Source organism: Protomyctophum parallelum (assembly GCF_964188405.1).
Source record: "Protomyctophum parallelum genome assembly, chromosome: 19".
Lineage (NCBI taxonomy): Eukaryota > Metazoa > Chordata > Actinopteri > Myctophiformes > Myctophidae > Protomyctophum > Protomyctophum parallelum.
This window is the reverse complement of record NC_139717.1, coordinates 7,430,708-7,451,541: the sequence shown is the minus strand read 5'-3', so window position 1 is coordinate 7,451,541 and position 20,834 is coordinate 7,430,708. Positions and strand designations below refer to the sequence as shown.

General features: G+C 44.7%; 1 protein-coding gene across 1 annotated transcript in view; it reads left to right on the top strand.

Moving 5' to 3' along the window:
* Nucleotides 1–20,834, top strand: part of igf2r (insulin-like growth factor 2 receptor) — a 69,475-nt gene that overhangs the window by 7,130 nt on the left and 41,511 nt on the right. Inside the window, exons 3-13 of the mRNA XM_083790722.1 lie at nt 8,751–8,872; nt 12,813–12,911; nt 14,036–14,168; nt 14,269–14,380; nt 15,231–15,339; nt 16,289–16,448; nt 17,657–17,855; nt 18,142–18,245; nt 18,486–18,650; nt 20,450–20,596; nt 20,731–20,834. The exon at nt 20,731–20,834 is cut by the window's right edge and continues 49 nt beyond it. Coding sequence (XP_083646848.1) covers nt 8,751–8,872; nt 12,813–12,911; nt 14,036–14,168; nt 14,269–14,380; nt 15,231–15,339; nt 16,289–16,448; nt 17,657–17,855; nt 18,142–18,245; nt 18,486–18,650; nt 20,450–20,596; nt 20,731–20,834 — 1,454 coding nt within the window. The remainder of the gene's footprint in view (nt 1–8,750; nt 8,873–12,812; nt 12,912–14,035; nt 14,169–14,268; nt 14,381–15,230; nt 15,340–16,288; nt 16,449–17,656; nt 17,856–18,141; nt 18,246–18,485; nt 18,651–20,449; nt 20,597–20,730) is intronic.

Sequence of the window (20,834 nt, the reverse complement as noted above, 5' to 3'; positions counted from 1 at the left end):
CTGTAGGCCGTGTATCAGGGTCTGTCTGGGGCTGAGCTTCATACTGTAGGCCGTGTATCAGGGTCTGTCTGGGGCTGAGCTTCATACTGTAGTCTGTGTATCAGGGTCTGTCTGGGGCTGAGCTTCATACTGTAGGCTGTGTATCAGGGTCTGTCTGGGGCTGAGCTTCATACTGTAGGCCGTGTATCAGTGTCTGTCTGGGGCTGAGCTTCATACTGTAGGCTGTGTATCAGGGTCTGTCTGGGGCTGAGCTTCATACTGTAGGCCGTGTATCAGGGTCTGTCTGGGGCTGAGCTTCATACTGTAGGCTGTGTATCAGGGTCTGTCTGGGGCTGAGCTTCATACTGTAGTCTGTGTATCAGGGTCTGTCTGGGGCTGAGCTTCATACTGTAGGCCGTGTATCAGTGTCTGTCTGGGGCTGAGCTTCATACTGTAGTCTGTGTATCAGGGTCTGTCTGGGGCTGAGCTTCATACTGTAGTCTGTGTATCAGGGTCTGTCTGGGGCTGAGCTTCATACTGTAGTCTGTGTATCAGGGTCTGTCTGGGGCTGAGCTTCATACTGTAGGCCGTGTATCAGGGTCTGTCTGGGGCTGAGCTTCATACTGTAGGCTGTGTATCAGGGTCTGTCTGGGGCTGAGCTTCATACTGTTGCATAATTGGTGTTGGTTAGTTAGTAGGTCACAGAGTACGGCTGAAAAACATTCCTTTATGGCCCACTAGAGATAGGAGAACCTGCAGTGTTGACGCACGCCACGCACGCACACACACTCTCGCAGTAGACCTATTAGTTTAGTGAGTGTGTTGTTGCTTATCAGTACTCGCCCAGGGGAACATTTCACTGTGTGTGTGTGTGTGTGTGTGTGTGTGTGTGTGTGTGTGTGTGTGTGTGTGTGTGTACAGGTCCTAATCACCATTACACCAGACACTATTTGGCAGTTTGATTTCAGGGGGACATTTTGCCTGTTGGGAGAGGTTTGATTGACTGTCACTCTTGGGGGACAATGACATTCTCCAGAACCATATGCAATTAATGAGGACCACAATAAATGTATTGTGTTATCCTCAAAGACTTTTCATTTATGCATCAATGCTGGCTGAACGAACGGACAAACAAACAAACAAAACAGATCAGCAGTCTGTCCCTCCTGCACTGTCTCCGTCTCAGCCTTTCTACTGTCTGTCTCTCCTGCACTGTCTCCATCTCAGCCTTTCTACTGTCTGTCTCTCCTACACTGTCTCCGTCTCAGCCTTTCTACTGTCTGTCTCTCCTACACTGTCTCCATCTCAGCCTTTCTACTGTCTGTCTCTCCTACACTGTCTCCATCTCAGCCTTTCTACTGTCTGTCTCTCCTACACTGTCTCCATCTCAGCCTTTCTACTGTGTGTCTCTCCTACACTGTCTCCATCTCAGCCTTTCTACTGTCTGTCCCTCCTACACTGTCTCCGTCTCAGCCTTTCTACTGTCTGTCTCTTCTACACTGTCTCCGTCTCAGCCTTTCTACTGTCTGTCTCTTCTGCACTGTCTCCATCTCAGCCTTTCTACTGTCTGTCTCTTCTACACTGTCTCCGTCTCAGCCTTTCTACTGTCTGTCTCTTCTACACTGTCTCCATCTCAGCCTTTCTACTGTCTGTCTCTCCTACACTGTCTCCGTCTCAGCCTTTCTACTGTCTGTCTCTCCTACACTGTCTCCATCTCAGCCTTTCTACTGTGTGTCTCTCCTACACTGTCTCCATCTCAGCCTTTCTACTGTGTGTCTCTCCTACACTGTCTCCATCTCAGCCTTTCTACTGTCTGTCTCTCCTACACTGTCTCCGTCTCAGCCTTTCTACTGTCTGTCTCTCCTACACTGTCTCCATCTCAGCCTTTCTACTGTCTGTCTCTCCTACACTGTCTCCATCTCAGCCTTTCTACTGTGTGTCTCTCCTACACTGTGTCCGTCTCAGCCTTTCTACTGTGTGTCTCTCCTACACTGTCTCCATCTCAGCCTTTCTACTGTGTGTCTCTCCTACACTGTCTCCATCTCAGCCTTTCTACTGTGTGTCTCTCCTACACTGTCTCCGTCTCAGCCTTTCTACTGTCTGTCTCTCCTGCACTGTCTCCATCTCAGCCTTTCTACTGTCTGTCTCTCCTACACTGTCTCCATCTCAGCCTTTCTACTGTCTGTCTCTCCTACACTGTCTCCATCTCAGCCTTTCTACTGTCTGTCTCTCCTACACTGTCTCCATCTCAGCCTTTCTACTGTGTGTCTCTCCTACACTGTCTCCGTCTCAGCCTTTCTACTGTCTGTCTCTCCTACACTGTCTCCGTCTCAGCCTTTCTACTGTCTGTCTCTCCTACACTGTCTCCGTCTCAGCCTTTCTACTGTCTGTCTCTCCTACACTGTCTCCGTCTCAGCCTTTCTACTGTCTGTCTCTCCTACACTGTCTCCGTCTCAGCCTTTCTACTGTCTGTCTCTCCTACACTGTCTCCATCTCAGCCTTTCTACTGTCTGTCTCTTTTCTACACTGTCTCCATCTCAGCCTTTCTACTGTGTGTCTCTCCTACACTGTCTCCATCTCAGCCTTTCTACTGTGTGTCTCTCCTACACTGTCTCCATCTCAGCCTTTCTACTGTCTGTCTCTCCTACACTGTCTCCATCTCAGCCTTTCTACTGTCTGTCTCTCCTACACTGTCTCCGTCTCAGCCTTTCTACTGTGTGTCTCTCCTACACTGTCTCCATCTCAGCCTTTCTACTGTGTGTCTCTCCTACACTGTCTCCGTCTCAGCCTTTCTACTGTCTGTCTCTCCTACACTGTCTCAGTCTCAGCCTTTCTACTGTCTGTCTCTCCTACACTGTCTCCATCTCAGCCTTTCTACTGTCTGTCTCTCCTACACTGTCTCCGTCTCAGCCTTTCTACTGTCTGTCTCTCCTACACTGTCTCTGTCTCAGCCTTTCTACTGTGTGTCTCTCCTACACTGTCTCCGTCTCAGCCTTTCTACTGTCTGTCTCTCCTACACTGTCTCCATCTCAGCCTTTCTACTGTCTGTCTCTCCTACACTGTCTCCATCTCAGCCTTTCTACTGTCTGTCTCTCCTGCACTGTCTCCATCTCAGCCTTTCTACTGTCTGTCTCTCCTACACTGTCTCCATCTCAGCCTTTCTACTGTGTGTCTCTCCTGCACTGTCTCCATCTCAGCCTTTCTACTGTCTGTCTCTTTTCTACACTGTCTCCATCTCAGCCTTTCTACTGTCTGTCTCTCCTACACTGTCTCCGTCTCAGCCTTTCTACTGTCTGTCTCTCCTACACTGTCTCCATCTCAGCCTTTCTACTGTGTGTCTCTCCTACACTGTCTCCGTCTCAGCCTTTCTACTGTCTGTCTCTCCTACACTGTCTCCATCTCAGCCTTTCTACTGTCTGTCTCTCCTGCACTGTCTCCGTCTCAGCCTTTCTACTGTCTGTCTCTTCTACACTGTCTCCATCTCAGCCTTTCTACTGTCTGTCTCTCCTGCACTGTCTCCATCTCAGCCTTTCTACTGTGTGTCTCTCCTACACTGTCTCCATCTCAGCCTTTCTACTGTCTGTCTCTCCTACACTGTCTCCGTCTCAGCCTTTCTACTGTCTGTCTCTCCTACACTGTCTCCATCTCAGCCTTTCTACTGTGTGTCTCTTTTCTACACTGTCTCCATCTCAGCCTTTCTACTGTGTGTCTCTCCTACACTGTCTCCATCTCAGCCTTTCTACTGTCTGTCTCTCCTACACTGTCTCTGTCTCAGCCTTTCTACTGTCTGTCTCTTTCTACACTGTCTCCGTCTCAGCCTTTCTACTGTGTGTCTCTTTTCTACACTGTCTCCATCTCAGCCTTTCTACTGTCTGTCTCTTTTCTACACTGTCTCCATCTCAGCCTTTCTACTGTGTGTCTCTCCTACACTGTCTCCATCTCAGCCTTTCTACTGTCTGTCTCTCCTACACTGTCTCCATCTCAGCCTTTCTACTGTCTGTCTCTCCTACACTGTCTCCGTCTCAGCCTTTCTACTGTGTGTCTCTCCTACACTGTCTCCATCTCAGCCTTTCTACTGTGTGTCTCTCCTACACTGTCTCCGTCTCAGCCTTTCTACTGTCTGTCTCTTTTCTACACTGTCTCCATCTCAGCCTTTCTACTGTGTGTCTCTCCTACACTGTCTCCGTCTCAGCCTTTCTACTGTCTGTCTCTTCTACACTGTCTCCATCTCAGCCTTTCTACTGTCTGTCTCTTCTACACTGTCTCCATCTCAGCCTTTCTACTGTCTGTCTCTTCTACACTGTCTCCATCTCAGCCTTTCTACTGTCTGTCCCTCCTGCACTGTCTCTGTCTCAGCCTTTCTACTGTCTGTTTCTTCTACACTGTCTCCATCTCAGCCTTTCTACTGTCTGTCTCTTCTACACTGTCTCCATCTCAGCCTTTCTACTGTGTGTCTCTCCTACACTGTCTCCATCTCAGCCTTTCTACTGTCTGTCTCTCCTGCACTGTCTCTGTCTCAGCCTTTCTACTGTCTGTCTCTCCTACACTGTCTCCGTCTCAGCCTTTCTACTGTCTGTCTCTCCTACACTGTCTCCATCTCAGCCTTTCTACTGTCTGTCTCTCCTACACTGTCTCCATCTCAGCCTTTCTACTGTCTGTCTCTCCTACACTGTCTCCGTCTCAGCCTTTCTACTGTCTGTCTCTCCTACACTGTCTCCATCTCAGCCTTTCTACTGTCTGTCTCTCCTACACTGTCTCCGTCTCAGCCTTTCTACTGTCTGTCTCTCCTACACTGTCTCCGTCTCAGCCTTTCTACTGTCTGTCTCTCCTACACTGTCTCCATCTCAGCCTTTCTACTGTGTGTCTCTCCTACACTGTCTCCGTCTCAGCCTTTCTACTGTCTGTCTCTCCTACACTGTCTCCGTCTCAGCCTTTCTACTGTCTGTCTCTCCTACACTGTCTCCATCTCAGCCTTTCTACTGTCTGTCTCTCCTACACTGTCTCCGTCTCAGCCTTTCTACTGTCTGTCTCTTTTCTACACTGTCTCCATCTCAGCCTTTCTACTGTCTGTCTCTCCTACACTGTCTCCGTCTCAGCCTTTCTACTGTGTGTCTCTCCTGCACTGTCTCCATCTCAGCCTTTCTACTGTCTGTCTCTCCTACACTGTCTCCGTCTCAGCCTTTCTACTGTCTGTCTCTCCTACACTGTCTCTGTCTCAGCCTTTCTACTGTCTGTCTCTCCTACACCCCCACAGCTTTCCTACTGTCTGTCCCTCCTACACTGTCTCCCTCTGAATCTTCCTACTGAATGTATGACAATCAAGTTAGTTTAAAAACCTTCAACATTTGGGTAAACATGACATGCTGCATTTCAAAGGCCCCACACGGTCTAATTCACATACACAAAATTAACAATTAAGGCATATACAGATGTATAACACAAACGGTGTGTGTATATGTATGTATGTATATATATATATAAATGGTGTGTATGTACTGTATATGACGTATAATATGAGTCATGTTCAGGAGTCAGGACCTGTCTTAGCTAGCTAAGCATACTGTATTCTTCTGTGTGTGCTATGGACTACAGAGAGACAGTCTCCAACTACGTCTGTCTGTCTCTCTCTGACATTATTTGAGCCTCTACTAATCTCTCCATTTCCCCAGTGTCATTATGTCTCATTACTAATACTGGCCACTATTGCTGTAAAACACACACACACACACACACACACACACACACACACACACACACACACACACACACACACAAAAACACACAGCAGGGTCTATCATTCTCAGGCCAAGTTTATCTCTACATAGGACGCCAGTAGACAGCCTGGCAGAATAATTGTTGACCTGGCCGACCTCTCCCGACCCCCTGTTGCCAGTCACACACACACGCACGGACGAAGGGACCTCAACTCTAGTCTGTAACAGCCTGACCTTACTGTAGACGGGCTGCGACCCATCCAGTCAAAACATATGATAACATGGTAAGGTCAGAGGGGAAGGCAATGGGAAAGGGCTGCATGTGACTGATCTTCCTGTTTCGTTTGCTTCTAAATGGCTGAGAACAGACTTTACATGATGCGCGGATCATTGTCTGCTCTCATCAACCTTTAAACCCGAGTTATACTTTTCTGTACGATGGTGTACTGTAGCTCACAGGAAACAGCCAACATCTACAAGCTCACAGCCTGTGAGCTTGAGAACTCTGTTCTCTCTCTCCCATGTAAAATGCTTGCTACTGTATAATCACTTCTTCATAATTTACATATACCCGTTGTCATCGGAGTCATTTGAAAATAAATTATAATTGGAAGCATTCGCTGATAGTTTCGTTTACGTTCCAGTCTCCCTGTCACAGTTTTATTAGAGGTGAACTTCTGTCTCCAAAATGTAGTTGTATGTAGATTGGAGACACATTGATTGCATTTACTTACTTTATTAATAACTAGAACTGCACTCTGTCGAGTGCATACTTGCTTGTTGCACACTAGTAGGCCATAAATGGCCAACTAGTGCGCAAGCAGAGCGCGCAAGTACTTTCGACGGCTGTAAACTGTGAAAGCTCAGTATCTCTGTGAAGGAACGTTTGAAATTTCTAATTATTAGGTGTAACTATTTGCTACCTACCTACTTTATGCATGTAAACATAATGTTGTAATGAATACGTAAGTGACGACTTTGGATTGTGACGTATATGTCAATCAGTGCCTCCCAACACTAAAACATATCGTCATTACGTCACCATCCAAAACCAATTACACTCTGGCATTGGGTCCTTTAATCCACATATTTATTTCGTCATCATTGAGAGCTAGTTATACATATACTATATTTATATGTAATTTGTAAGTTGATTAGCGGTATACTGTGGTTACTTTGCGCCAAAAACCGTCCCAGCCAACCCGCCACTTTTGATGCGTATGCAAATAAAACAGCAAATTGTGCCTGATTTGCTGGGACCAGATTACATACATGACCATATTTCTTACGTCATCATTGAGAGCTAGTCATACATATACTATATATATGTAATTTGTAAGTTGATTAGCGGTATACTGTTGTTACTTTGCGCCAAAAACCGTCCCAGCCAACCCGCCATTTTTGATGCGTATGCAAATAAAACAGCAAACTGTGCCCGATTTGGCCCAGGCCGTAGCGTAACGGTCTGGGCACCGGACTGGTGATCCAGTCGCGGTGTGCCGCGGGTTCGACTCCCGGACCCGACACGGCCTTTACTGCATGTCATCCCCCCATCTCTCTCCCGTTTCCTGTCAGCCTACTGTCTGTCCCTTTAAAAAAAAAAATCAATAAAGGCGTAAGCCGCAAAAAAATCTTAAAAAAAAAAAAAAACTGTGCCCGATTTGCTGGGACCAGATTACATACATGTATACACAGGAACATTACCTTTAATCCTCCCAACAAAAAAAACATATCGTCATTACGTCACAATCGAAGACCAATTACACTCTGGCATTGGGTCCTTTAATCCACACATTGAGAGCTAGTTATACATATACACACCATGTACTCTGGTCCCAGCAAATCAGGCACAATTTGCTATTTTATTTTACAAATTACATATATATAGTATATGTATGACTAGCTCTCAATGATGACGTAAGAAATATGGTCATGTATGTAATCTGGTCCCAGCAAATCAGGCACAATTTGCTGTTGTGGCGGGTTGGCTGGGACGGTGCATACGGACCGGGCGAAACTATTACTTGCGCGCTCTGCTTGTGCAAGTAATAAGACCACCTTTCAGGTTTCAACGTTTTGGATTTTCAAATGCGTCTTGGTTGCATTTACACCTGAATTCATGAGTTGTGCTGAAATCTGATTGAGTCAACGTGGACGCATGTTGATGCTAGGTGAAAAGGCGGCCAAACCAAGCTGTCTTCTACCAGTATGTTTGTGAGACACCCATTTCTCTTTAAATCCGTTTGGAATGGCTGCCGTGGTTTCACTCTTTATCACAGGTCTGCCATATACAGTATATACTGTACAGTACAGTTCTCTGCTGGAATTTGACCTGTGCTTTCCAGTGAATGATAACCACCTACGCTGTTAACCACTTTAACCCTGGCATCAAAATGTTTCAGAAATAGCCTCTCTACGAGCTCACAACGCGTCATGCACTGTGAGCTTGTACAGTTAAAAACAATTAGGAAAATGTTGGATTGTTTTTCTAAATGGAGCTTAACCCATTAAAAAGGGGAAAGCATCAGTGTCATTTTAGATTTTTGTATTGGCTATTCAAAAATAGCAGATATATAAGCTCACAGCGTGTTGAATTTATCTTTGCCGGTAATTCAAGAAATATTTAGCTTTTTTGGGAACGTTTCCTTTTATAAAGGAACCCATAAAAATGTGTCTGTGACCCACAAGTGTTTGGGAATGGGAACCACTGATTTAAATGGTCTGTCTACCTGGGCCACTGTAAACACACTGTCCTTGACCTTTTTAAATGACCAGTGACCTGTCACTGAGCAATGCTACTGGCCTGTTGTAAACACTACTGTTCTGTGACGGTCCTTTACCTGTCCAGGTCACTGAGGAATCCTACTGGTCCATAACGTAAACCCACTGCTGTTCTGTCCTTTCCCTGTCCAGGTGACCTATCACTGAGGAATCCTACTGGTCCATAACGTAAACTCACTGCTGTTCTGTCCTTTCCCTGTCCAGGTGACCTGTCACTGAGGAATCCTACTGGTCCATAACGTAAACTCACTGCTGTTCTGTCCTTTCCCTGTCCAGGTGACCTGTCACTGAGGAATCCTACTACTGGCTCCGTGTTGGACTACAACACCACCAGCAAATGTCCCACCAGCAACAACAACATACAGACCAGCGTCAGCTTCCTGTGTGGAAAAACCTTGGTGAGAAAATGGTCCACGCGCACAAGTTGAAGTTGCTCATCATGTCCATTGTGCACATTTTTGTGAGGTTCACACCGCTCCTCAGTATGCCGTTATTTTTCAAAATAAAGGCGCTAGAGTTACCAGCAGATGAGGCAAATTTTACTCTGAAAATCCCCAGCTTCCATTTCCCCCCGGGAGGTATAACTTTCCATTACTACCTTGCGCTGTCACATCTAATCTCTCTTTAGAAGATATTAGATATTCCAAACGAGACGCTTGGTTAAGTCAGAAATGAGGACAGAACATTGCTGTTCTGATCAAAACCATGGACACCGACATAGATTATAGAGAATAGACACTAGACAGTTTTGTCAGGCCGTGAACAAGGAAGTGAACGTCTGCGCGCATGGGCGAAACATGACGCTGAGCGCGTCAATTACAATATATAATGATAAAGTTGCCGTGTTCAAGACTTGTGATGTGCACTGCAATGTTAATTGGTTGATAACGAAAAAGCCTATAATATTTACTTCATGAGGGGAGGTTACATCTTATATCCAGTAATACTTTCTCTATAGATAGGCTATCGATCCCTGATGAAGATCTAACTGATCGAAACGTTGTCAGTCTTTAAATAAAGAACGTCTTGCTAGTACCTATGGTGTGCGGGCTCCATCCATTTCACTTACGTTTCTTTTAGCCCAGCACCCAGCCTGTCGATGTGCGTATTCTACGTCTGCTCAGGCTATCGATTATCTAAGCATGGGGCACTTGGAAATGTGTATTGAAATTTGAAATTGTTAGTTGCTCCATAGTGCATAGTGTGCACTCTACATGTACTGTAATTCAGTGTAAACTAGAACGGTGCTCTCTATAGAGCGCAAATCTCTCCCTCATGTCTGCGGCATGTGATGATTACAATTCTTGGGGTTCTGTGCACGTATGAGTATGCATGGGCCTGTTCGGGGAAGGTATATATTATGGTTTGCATCATTATGGTACTACTAGCAGGTACTAGCAGGCTGTATTATTAGATACAAATATTTTGACAGCAAAAAATAGTACGGTATGTTGTCATCACTAGGACAAACATGATGTACAATGTAGCATTTATGTCAGTCTGGGCATGCCAAGCTCAATTGTTTTCAGCGACGTGTGTACCTAGCATTCACAGCATGCGCAGCATGAAACTGTTTCAAATCGATATGCACTATTGTAGTCAAAAGCTATTTCTGCTGCTGCATCTTCAGACTTGACAAATATAAAGAGCTTTGCATTATTGTATCTGGCAATTTCTCGCAAATAGGACGGTAAAATCATTGATATGTAATCTGAGATTCCGATTAGTGTCCTGAAAAGGAATCCATGGCATTTTGTCAACAAACTAGGAAATTGATCGAGACCATGTTGAAACTGGTAAGCCATATCATGAGTGGAGTCGACGATGACAAGGCAAACGGCTGCAGACTGTCCATCCACACTGTATGGACTGCAATGTGAGCGTGAAACTCCCACGTCCAATGTCGGCATGTCATTTCTGTCATTCAATGATGATTAATGCCATTGCCTTGCGTTTATTATGTTTGTATCACCAGTTAATGAGAGGTCGCAAATTGAAGTATTTCCTGACTCACTGGCTGCTACTTCTGGTGTGCACATACTCCAAAAATATTTGCTATATTATGGATTATCAACTACAATGTAACATTGACGAGTTGACATTTCAGTCCGCAGCCTTGGCTTGTGCTGGCAAATTGCCTGCGAATGAGCCAGAAGCTCATGGGATGTTGGGAGCGTTGCAATGGCTTTTCAGTAGTGTAGGTCCCATAAGCCGGCCGGACAGATTGTACCTGACTTGATAGTTTTGCTCACAGGATTATTCTAGGAGTATTCTGTTACCTAGAGGGACCTTATTTAACAAATTATATAGTAGTTAGTTGTTGAGTTGACCCATTAAAAACTGGCATGCTAGCGGCCCACACAACAAATATGACACCGCTTTGTGTAGTAGTGTGTGAGATTAGCTGTTGACAGACAAAACAGACAGACATAATGCAATATCTCTGCCTGATGGAGATAATGACTCTTGTCTGGTCTGCACAGCTCAAACACTGCATTTGTTGGAATAATTATAGAAAATACGGAAAATAGCAGATCTACAAGGTTGTAGCCATGCAATTATTTTTGCTTATGCCCTATATACAATTCAAATAAGTGTTTGCATATTGTGAGGCAAGTATGAGCAATGAAGAACTGAAACAACAAGTTGTGACGGTAATGAACTCCCAGAATGATTCAGCGGTGCATGAGAGGCATGCCTCACATCTGGGTTTGAAATGATGACACCTACGCTTTGAAATGATGTCTCATTGGAAACACGATCTTGACATGACACTGATACGATATTTATTTCCTGCCAGTGGGTTCAGTGGGCTGCTCTGTGTTTTTGTCCGACAGTCTTGCAGTACATGTTTCCTGTCAACTGCCATTCAAAAGGCGTTTCATTTCATACTAAACAGACAGTTGATGAAAGGAAAGTGAGACAGGCTGCCTAAACTGCACTATTCTCTCTGTCAAAAATAGTAATAACGGCCCAGGCCGTAGCGTAACGGTCTGGGCACCGGACTGGTGATCCAGTCGCGGTGTGCCGCGGGTTCGACTCCCGAACCCGACACGGCCTTTACCGCATGTCATCCCCCCATCTCTCTCCCGTTTCCTGTCAGCCTACTGTCTGTCCCTTAAAAAATCAATAAAAGGCGTAAGCCGCAAAAAAAATATCTTAAAAAAAAAATATATATATAGTAATAACATGATTGTGACGATTAAGAGTGATATAATGCAGGGGTTTTCAACTGATTATGACTAAGAATCAACCTGGGGACCACCGTTGAGTTGGGTGAGGGGATATTAAAATGAATATCAAATTAAATCAAGCCCTTAACAGTCAGTAATTTAACTGGCATATGCTAGTCGTCCGGAGCTATTCCTTTCCGATGGTTGCCCTTACTCTGTTCTCTTAACCTTCCATATTAAACTCATAGATGGCAGACTCATGCGATTGCATGATTATATGGGCACATTTGACATTTCCTAATAGACTCAACCAGTCAATCCGGTTCACTTTCCATTGAAATTCAAACTCCCTTTCTGTGTTCTTGACATCCGACTTCCCAGTAACTGACATTGATGTCATCATATCACCAGGTCACTTAACCCATTCTGAACGGGCACCCATTTTGGTGTCAGCATCATGTTATGCTTTAGCTATTTAAAAATAGCAGATCTACAAGCTCATATCGCGCCACCGAGTGGCGCGATATGAGCTTGTAGGTCTGCTATTTTTGAAAAATCGAAGAGCGACTGACATTTTTTAGAATCTGATCTCAGGTCAGAATGTGTTTGTCAGACCGGCGTGTGTCCAGTGGAAACCTCGTATGAATCTGATCTCAGGTCAGAATGGGTTAATGAACTAGTTCGTTTCCCAACTAGTGGTCGATAAAAAAACATACTAAATGCATGGCCAGGGACCACATGCAATACCTTCACGGACCACCAGTGGTCCACGGACCACCTGTTGAAAACCCATGATATAATGCATTGCACACGATACCTATGCCTCTATTTCTACCTACTGGTATAGAATACCTGATCAGCTCATGCGCATGATGAGGGCTAGATCAGATGCTAAGTCATCTTTTTACTTTACTTTGTCTTTTGTATTATTTTGTTATCGTATTTTTTTACCAGTGTTACTTTTATGCTGTTCTCTACCATTATCTCAACCTGTATCTTTGTTTGATCTTTACTGCTGAACTGAATGCTCCTCTGGATCAATTACGATTTATAGTATACTACTGTGTCTGTCTGTCTGTCTGCTCTACTCTACTGTATCTATCTAATCTATGTACTGTATCTAAGAATCCAGAGATGCAAACGTAAAAATGTCTTTGTTCCCCAGGGGAGCCCAGAGTTTGTCACCACGTCTCAGTGTGTGCATTACTTTGAATGGAGGACCTACTTGGCCTGCAGGAGTGGCAAATTCAAACCGCACAAAGAGGTACTGTAGGTGTTTCTTTTTGGGATTATTTAGAGAGAGATAGTGTGTGTGTGTGTGTGTGTGTGTGTGTGTGTGTGTGTGTGTGTGTGTGGGGGGGGGGGGGGGGGTGGGTGGGTGGTTAGACTGTCACATCCAGAGCAGTGTTGTTTTCGTCGACTAAAACTACGACGAAAAATGTTCGTCGACTACCTTTTTCCACTGACTAAAACTAAATATAAACGAATCTATGATGACTAAAACTAAGACTAAATATACTGACAATTTCGTCAACAAATAAAAACTAGACTAAAATGTTAGGAAGGGACTAGTGGACAAGAGATCCAGTTTTATGCTGGGTTGCATGCTGAAAATAGCAGATATACAATCTCACAACGCGTCGCAATCTGCTATTTTCAGCATGCAACCAAAGTGTAAAATATGTCATTACAACGACATCAAGGCCTGTCAAAACACATTTTAGTCGACTAAATCTACAGTTGATTTAGTCGACTAAAATCGTATGACATTTAGTCGACTAAAACTAGACTAAACACTAGAACATTCCAGGTTACTAAAATGTGACTAAAACTAAGTGAAAACTATTCAAGAGACTAATGACTAAAACTAAAATAGAAATTTGCTGCCAAAAGCAACACTGATCCAGAGAGACGGTGCGCAGACAGCACTGGTTCTCAAACATTTCCATGTGTTTGACCCACACATTGTATACTGGATTTAGCTGTGGGCCCTCATTTGTAAAGATCTTTTAACTTTTGTAATCATTTTCAAAGCCACATAACGAAAATAGCAGATCTACAAGCTTGATCTTGCAGATTGGCTGTTTTTGCTATTTGTTGTACAACAGGGTATACTCACTGTATATGCACTGACTGTACTGCTTAAGTTGTTAACCACTTGAACCCCAGCGTCCATTGCGTTGCGACACATAAGGTTGTAGAGATTTGGCGTAGACAGAGTTTTGGTGTAGTCGTGTAGAGTAGTCAAAGTACAGAGCCAACTCCAGTCCAGTATAGAATCTGAATCATCTTTATTGTCACATCACAGTTTAGAGGATTTGAAAGTGATCAAATATGTCAAAAATGTAATCAAGTGGTTCTTCACTGGTATCCTCTGTCTGTGTCCAGGTGCCCTGCTATGTGTTTGACACAGACGGAAAGAAACACGACTTGAACCCACTGATCAAACTGACTGATGGATACCTGGTGGACGACTCCGATGACTCAGTGGACTTTTACATCAACATCTGCCGCAGCCTCAGTATGGACATATGGATGCATGGATTGACATACAAATCGTATTGATCCAGAGTCTTCATTCTTTAATGTTGTTCACCCTCTCACCCCCTCTCTCCTCCTAGACCGACCAGGCACCTCCTGCCCCGAGGGATCGGCGGCATGTCTCAAAAACAAGCAGGGTACCTACAGCATGGGCTCCCCCACCCACCAGCTAGAGCTGGTTTCTAATGACAGGTACTCTGCTAAACCTTGTACTGCACACATACTGTCCATATACTGTAGTAGCAGTGTGCTCCATCAAGGCTGATGCTTAACCCATTCTGACCGGGCACCCATTTTGGTGTTGGCATCATGTTATGCTTTAGCTATTGAAAAATAGCAGATCTACAAGCTCATATCGCGCCACCGAGTGGCGCGATACGAGCTTGTAGGTCTGCTATTTTAAAAAAATCGAAGACACTTTTAGAATCTGATCTCAGGTCAGAATGGGTTAATAATGAAACTGTCAGGATGTAATAGACATTTTTAGAATCTGATCTCAGGTCAGAATGGGTACAGTCCGTAAATCTGCTTGAAAGTAGAGGAAGGGTAGGAGTCTGGATTGCACTGCTCACTAGTTCATCAAAGTTTGCTCCTCTCCTCTCCTCTCCTCTCCTCTCCTCTCCTCTCCTCTCCTCTCCTCTCCTCTCCTCTCCTCTCCTCTCCTCTCCTCTCCTCTCCTCTCCTCTCCTCTCCTCTCCTCTCCTCTCCTCTCCTCTCCTCTCCTCTCCTCTCCTCTCCTCTCCTCTCCTCTCCTCTCCTCTCCTCTCCTCTCCTCTCCTCTCCTCTCCTCTCCTCTCCTCTCCTCTCCTCTCCTCTCCTCTCCTCTCCTCTCCTCTCCTCTCCTCTCCTCTCCTCTCCTCTCCTCTCCTCTCCTCTCCTCTCCTCTCCTCTCCTCTCCTCTCCTCTCCTCTCCTCTCCTCTCCTCTCCTCTCCTCTCCGCTCCTCTCCTCTCCGCTCCTCTCCTCTCCTCTCCTCTCCTCTCCTCTCCTCTCCTCTCCTCTCCTCTCCTCTCCTCTCCTCTCCTCTCCTCTCCTCTCCTCAGATTGCAGCTGAGGTATGAGGTCGGTACTGAATCTTCTGTTCCAGACTTCTGTAACGGACACACTCCTGGTGTCACCATTACCTTCATCTGCCCTTCGGGTAGACAGGAGGTGAGACATGCATGCACTCAACGCACGCACATACACACAGAACAAGCAGCACAAAAAAACATGAACATGAATACATATTCCATATATTAATGGCCATCATAATGCGTCATTCCGAGTACTGCCCTTGTCCACGTACAGTTAATTAATTGAATTGGTCCCGAATTTGATTGTCTTCAGAATAAGGTTTTGTTTTCTCCCAAAGTGGGTCTGATGTGACTAAAAATGTTTAAAGTCAAGATGTCACATTTTCTCTAAACTGCCTTAATGAAACAATTGTTTAGTCTCAATGCACAGACTATAGATTTTTTTCTTGATAATATACCATTTAGACTGAGGATAGGTTCTTTGTTTACACTATTCCTATGCAGTTGATGTATTACCTGTGTTTTCCTTGCTTACTGTAAATCGCTCTGGATTAAAAGCGTCTGCTAAATGCCTACATTTTAAATTCAACAACAAACGGTAATACGGTGTCTCTGTATTAATTGATGTTAGTTGTAGAAGTCAGGCGTCGCAGGTTAAAGAGGAAGTAAGAGAGATTAGGGGAGAGGAGAGGCTTCGGGAGAATTGATTCCTTTTACACAGTTAAGAGACCAGAGTTCACATCTCAGCATTCTGCGCCCAGGGTCAAAGGTTAAGGATTGTTGCTATAAATAGAATAGTTTGTCTCCGCTCTACCACCTCCATTTGGGGTCTGAATTACATCTTCTGATTTAAAACTGCATTCAGTGGTTCAGTACCAATGTAGCATGAACGAGTTCATATTTCACATCATATCCCACTAACCACTTTTCAAACCATACTACTACTGTACAGTACAGTATGTACCTGATGCTGTGATTTTGTGTCATCATTTTCCATAACCTAATTTCCCAAAGGTTGAGGTCTGGGTCCCCAACCTTTTACAACACACTACAGACTCATTATTTTATACCCCTCTCCTCTCCAGGGTACCGATCCTAAGGTCACAGCCAGCGCCAACTGTCGCTATGAGGTGACGTGGGGGACGGAGTATGCCTGTCACAGAGACTACCTGGAGAGTCACACCTGCAAACTGACCAGCGATCAGCATGACGTCTCCATAGACCTCACTCCACTCACACTCAAATGTGAGTGATGATGGCACGCACGCACGCACGCACGCACGCACGCACGCACGCACGCACGCACGCACGCACGCACGCACGCACGCACATACACACATACACACACACACACACACACACACACACACACACACACACACACACACACACACACACACACACACACACACACACACACAGTAGCATGTGCCTTGCTGTCCAGTCAGACCTTTGCTATGCCCAGAGCCATAGAGTAAGACAGAGTTACGACACTGAGGGGGCAGAAATCAGCCTGCTCACGTGGTTCATGTACTCGCGCGAGCCCATAGACTCCAATGCATTCGGTAAACTTCCGGTTTGTCCCTTTTCAATAGAAGTCTATGTAGAAGAGCCTGGCCCCATGAATTGAACGGAGTTGTCGTAATTCAGTCTTATACTCTTATGGCTCTGGCTATGCTTATGTAAGTTATGAGCACATATTTTTAGCCTCCATAAAAGGGAAGTAAGTTTATAAATAATCTTAAGTGACTTTAACCTTCCTGGCTTGCCCTAGCTCATTGTTATTTCCAGTCCGATCACGTGCTCTGACACCCTCTGTGCACATTGTGACTAAACACATGAATCAGTCCATGTATCAGATTCAGCACATCAAACAAAGCCATCGTACGCCTCACATATTCATATTCATGTCCTTTTTTGCAATGAACCTTTTGAACATTATAATTAAGAAATCAACTATTAATCATCACAAAGTATAATTAAATAATAGTAACGGTAATACTGAACTGAACTAGCAAATTATAGCGATACGTTTGTTTGATCATGCTTAATCACAATTAACCCTGGTGTCCCTAATTGAGGCCAAACATATGAATGAATTATTTTCAAAAACTATTTATGTATTATTTTTTGCTTTAAATTATTTGCAATTAGAGAAGCAGATCAATTTAGAACTATTAGACTAATCTCTTGTGTGTGTGTGTGTGTGTGTGTGTGTGTGTGTGTGTGTGTGTGTGTGTGTGCGCGTGTGTGTGTGTGTGTGTGTGTGTGTGTGTGTGTGTGTGTGTGTGTGTGTGTGTGTGTGTGTGTGTGTGTGTGTGTGTGTGTGTGTGTGTGTGTGTGTGTGTGTGTGTGTGTGTGTGTGTGTGTGTGTGTGTGTGTGTGTGTGTGTGTGTGTGTGTGTGTGTGTGTGTGTGCGCGCGTGTGCGTGTGCGTGTGCACATGTGACACAGACACTGAGTCTGAACCTGCCTACTATGCCGAGACCAAGTCCAGCGATCCGAAGAACAACTACGTGTTCTATCTGAACGTGTGTGGTGGAATTGGCTCGACCCTCTGTGGAGATGACAACTATGTATCAGCCTGCCAGGTGAAAACCACCGACACGGACGTCAAGAAGGTCGCTGGCAGATATAAGAACCAGACACTCCGGTAAGGAGAACGAAAAGAGCCAATTATCTTTATTATACTATATCTCAACCTGGGGGCGAGTGTATATAACACACAACATTTTTTTCAGGAGGATGTGAAATAAAAGTAACACCGATACATTACTTAACTTAATGTATTAATGATTGATCAATGGAATAATCATGCTCTGAAAATGAATGTGGGTGGACTGGACTGCAAACGCTGTTCGAGATTTTCAAGTGGGTCCTGATCCAGAAAAGGTTGAAAACGACTGATCTATACAGTATGTCTCTGTCTGTCTCTCTAGCTATTCTGATGGAGACCTGACTCTCATCTACCCAGACGGCAGCAAGTGTTCCACAGGCTTCCAGAGGATGACCATCATTAACTTTGAATGCGACAAGAACGCAGGTGAGACCCCAGTTTAAAACCTATGGAAGATTACAGAACATACTGTATGGCCTGACATAAATAAAGTTAAGGCTGCAAGATCTTCAAGCCGGAATTCAACAGTTTCATCAATCTTAAATCACATAAGAAATTCAAAACGTACAAGATCAGCTCATCGCCCTGGTTAAAAATGTGTGTGTGTGTGTGTGTGCGTGTGCGTGTGTGCGTGTGCGTGTGTGCGTGTGCGTGTGTCCTCCTCAGCCAACGGTGGCCGTGGCACTCCTGCATTTGTGGGTGAAACTGACTGCACGTACTATTTCAACTGGCCGACGGCCTATGCATGTGTGAAGGCGACGGAGGACCCGCTGTGTAGGGTCTCCAGCAACACCAAGCACTATGACCTCCTGCCCCTCACGCGATACCCTGGTGAGACACAATGGATCTTCAACCCTTTAACCCATTCTGACCTGAGATCAGATTCATACGAGGTTTTCCACTGGACACACACTGGTCTGATGAACCCATTCTGACCTGAGATCAGATTCTAAAAATGTCAGTCGTTCTTCGATTTTTACAAAAATAGCAGACCTACAAGCTCGTATCGCGCCACTCGGTGGCGCGATATGAGCTTGTAGATCTGCTATTTTTCAATAGCTAAAGCATAACATGATGCTGACACCAAAATGGGTGCCCGTTCAGGTTAAAACAGTGTCATTTTAATAGAAGCAGGTGGCAGGGTCCATCATTTATCAGTAATCGGATGGATTTACCTTTTCCTTTGTGGCAACATAAAGAACAGGGAAATATTGGTCTTGAATGTAATGAAGTAACGCCATTATTTTGGAAAAGGTAACTAAGTAACCGAGTAGTCAAATTGCAAAAAACTAAAGTACCCGTATTCCGTTACGGTAACAGTAACACCGTTACTCATAACACCATTACCCCCTACACTGGTCATAATAGACAAACCTTAGGCGAACCTTTGGTGTAAATAGCAGATCTACAACCTCAAAACCTGTTTCTAGCTAGCTAGTTAATGAAAACAACAATACAGCCTTTCTGTTGATGAAACATTGGCATGCTAAACTATCTACCATGGTTGTTACATTAATAAAATAAAATAAAAAGTTTCAAGCTACCCACAGACTGCAACTGAGACACTGAGACTACCGTAAGTAAACAGAAATGCTAGTCATATAATAGTGAGTATTAGCGAGGATCTGAATTTGCTGCAGATATTGCTGAAAATGTATTTATCAAATTATTTGAATTTACCGGTAATATGAATGTAAACTTTTAATTTAAAGCATCTATGCTTGTGAGCCCCACAGTTAAGCATGTGGGCAATGGGCATGCATAATATTCAGCACCATATTAACCCATTCTGAACGGGAACCCATTTTGGTGTTAGCATCATGTTATGCTTTAGCCATTGAAAAATAGCAGATCTACAAGCTCATATCGCGCCACCGAGTGGCGCGATACGAGCTTGTAGGTCTGCTATTTTTGAAAAATCGAAGAGCGACTGACATTTCTAGAATCTGATCTCAGGTCAGAATGGGTTAAGTTTCACTACTGTCATTCATGGCTGCATGATATGACCGTTTTGAATTACAAAGGTAAACTGTAATCATACCAGACATTCTGGCCGGCGGTTAAAGATCCTAACGCGACCTCGTCAGAATCTTCTAGTGCTTTTCGTAGATAGATAGCTGTTGTGGGTGGACTGCAAACGCTTTAGAGATGTTTAACCCATTCCTTGATTCATACGAGGTTTCCACTGGACACACACTGGTCTGATTAAGTGGGTCCTGATCCAGAAAATGTTGAAAACGACTGATCTATGTCTCGTTAACCGTAAATATTACTTAATTGTTTTATTCCTGCTCCTCTCCTGACTCCCCCCCCCACACACACACACACACACACACACACACACACACACACACACACACAATGGGACTCGAATGGTGACTCATAGGTTAGAGAAGAGCGCCATCTAGTGTAAAAAGTAAAAAGACAAAATAGATGTCAAAGACTTGGAGGTGTGGGCTTAAAAATGCCTTTAGTGAAAATAGCAGACCTACAAGCGATCTCGATGCGACGTGTTGTGAGCTTATAGATCGGCTGTTTTCACTAGTTTCGGTTCCCGGGGAGATATTTCTCTTTTGGGTCTCCAGCTAAAAGGTTTGGGAGCCACTGACCCATATCTCCTCCTCATTCAGAGTCTGAAACAGCCCAGAACTGGGAGGCGGTGTACGCCAGCGCGCCGGAGAGAGACACGGGACGCTTCTACCTCAACATGTGTCGCCGAGTCATTCAGAGAGGACAGGCCACCCACTGCCCAGAGGACTCTGCCATCTGCGTCGTAGGTGAGGACAGACAGACAGAGGGACAAAAGAAACAGTGGGATTTAAATGACATAGTCGACTAGCCATGCACATCCCTAGTGTCCTGCTGATGTCTTACGTGTATTCCTGCTGCTTGTGTGCCTGTGTTACTCCAGATGAGCACAATAATTCCAAAAGTCTGGGACTGTTCCTGTCCTCTGCGCCAACAAGCGAGCCAGGAGGTGACATCAGGCTGGTTTACACTGACGGGGACAAGTGC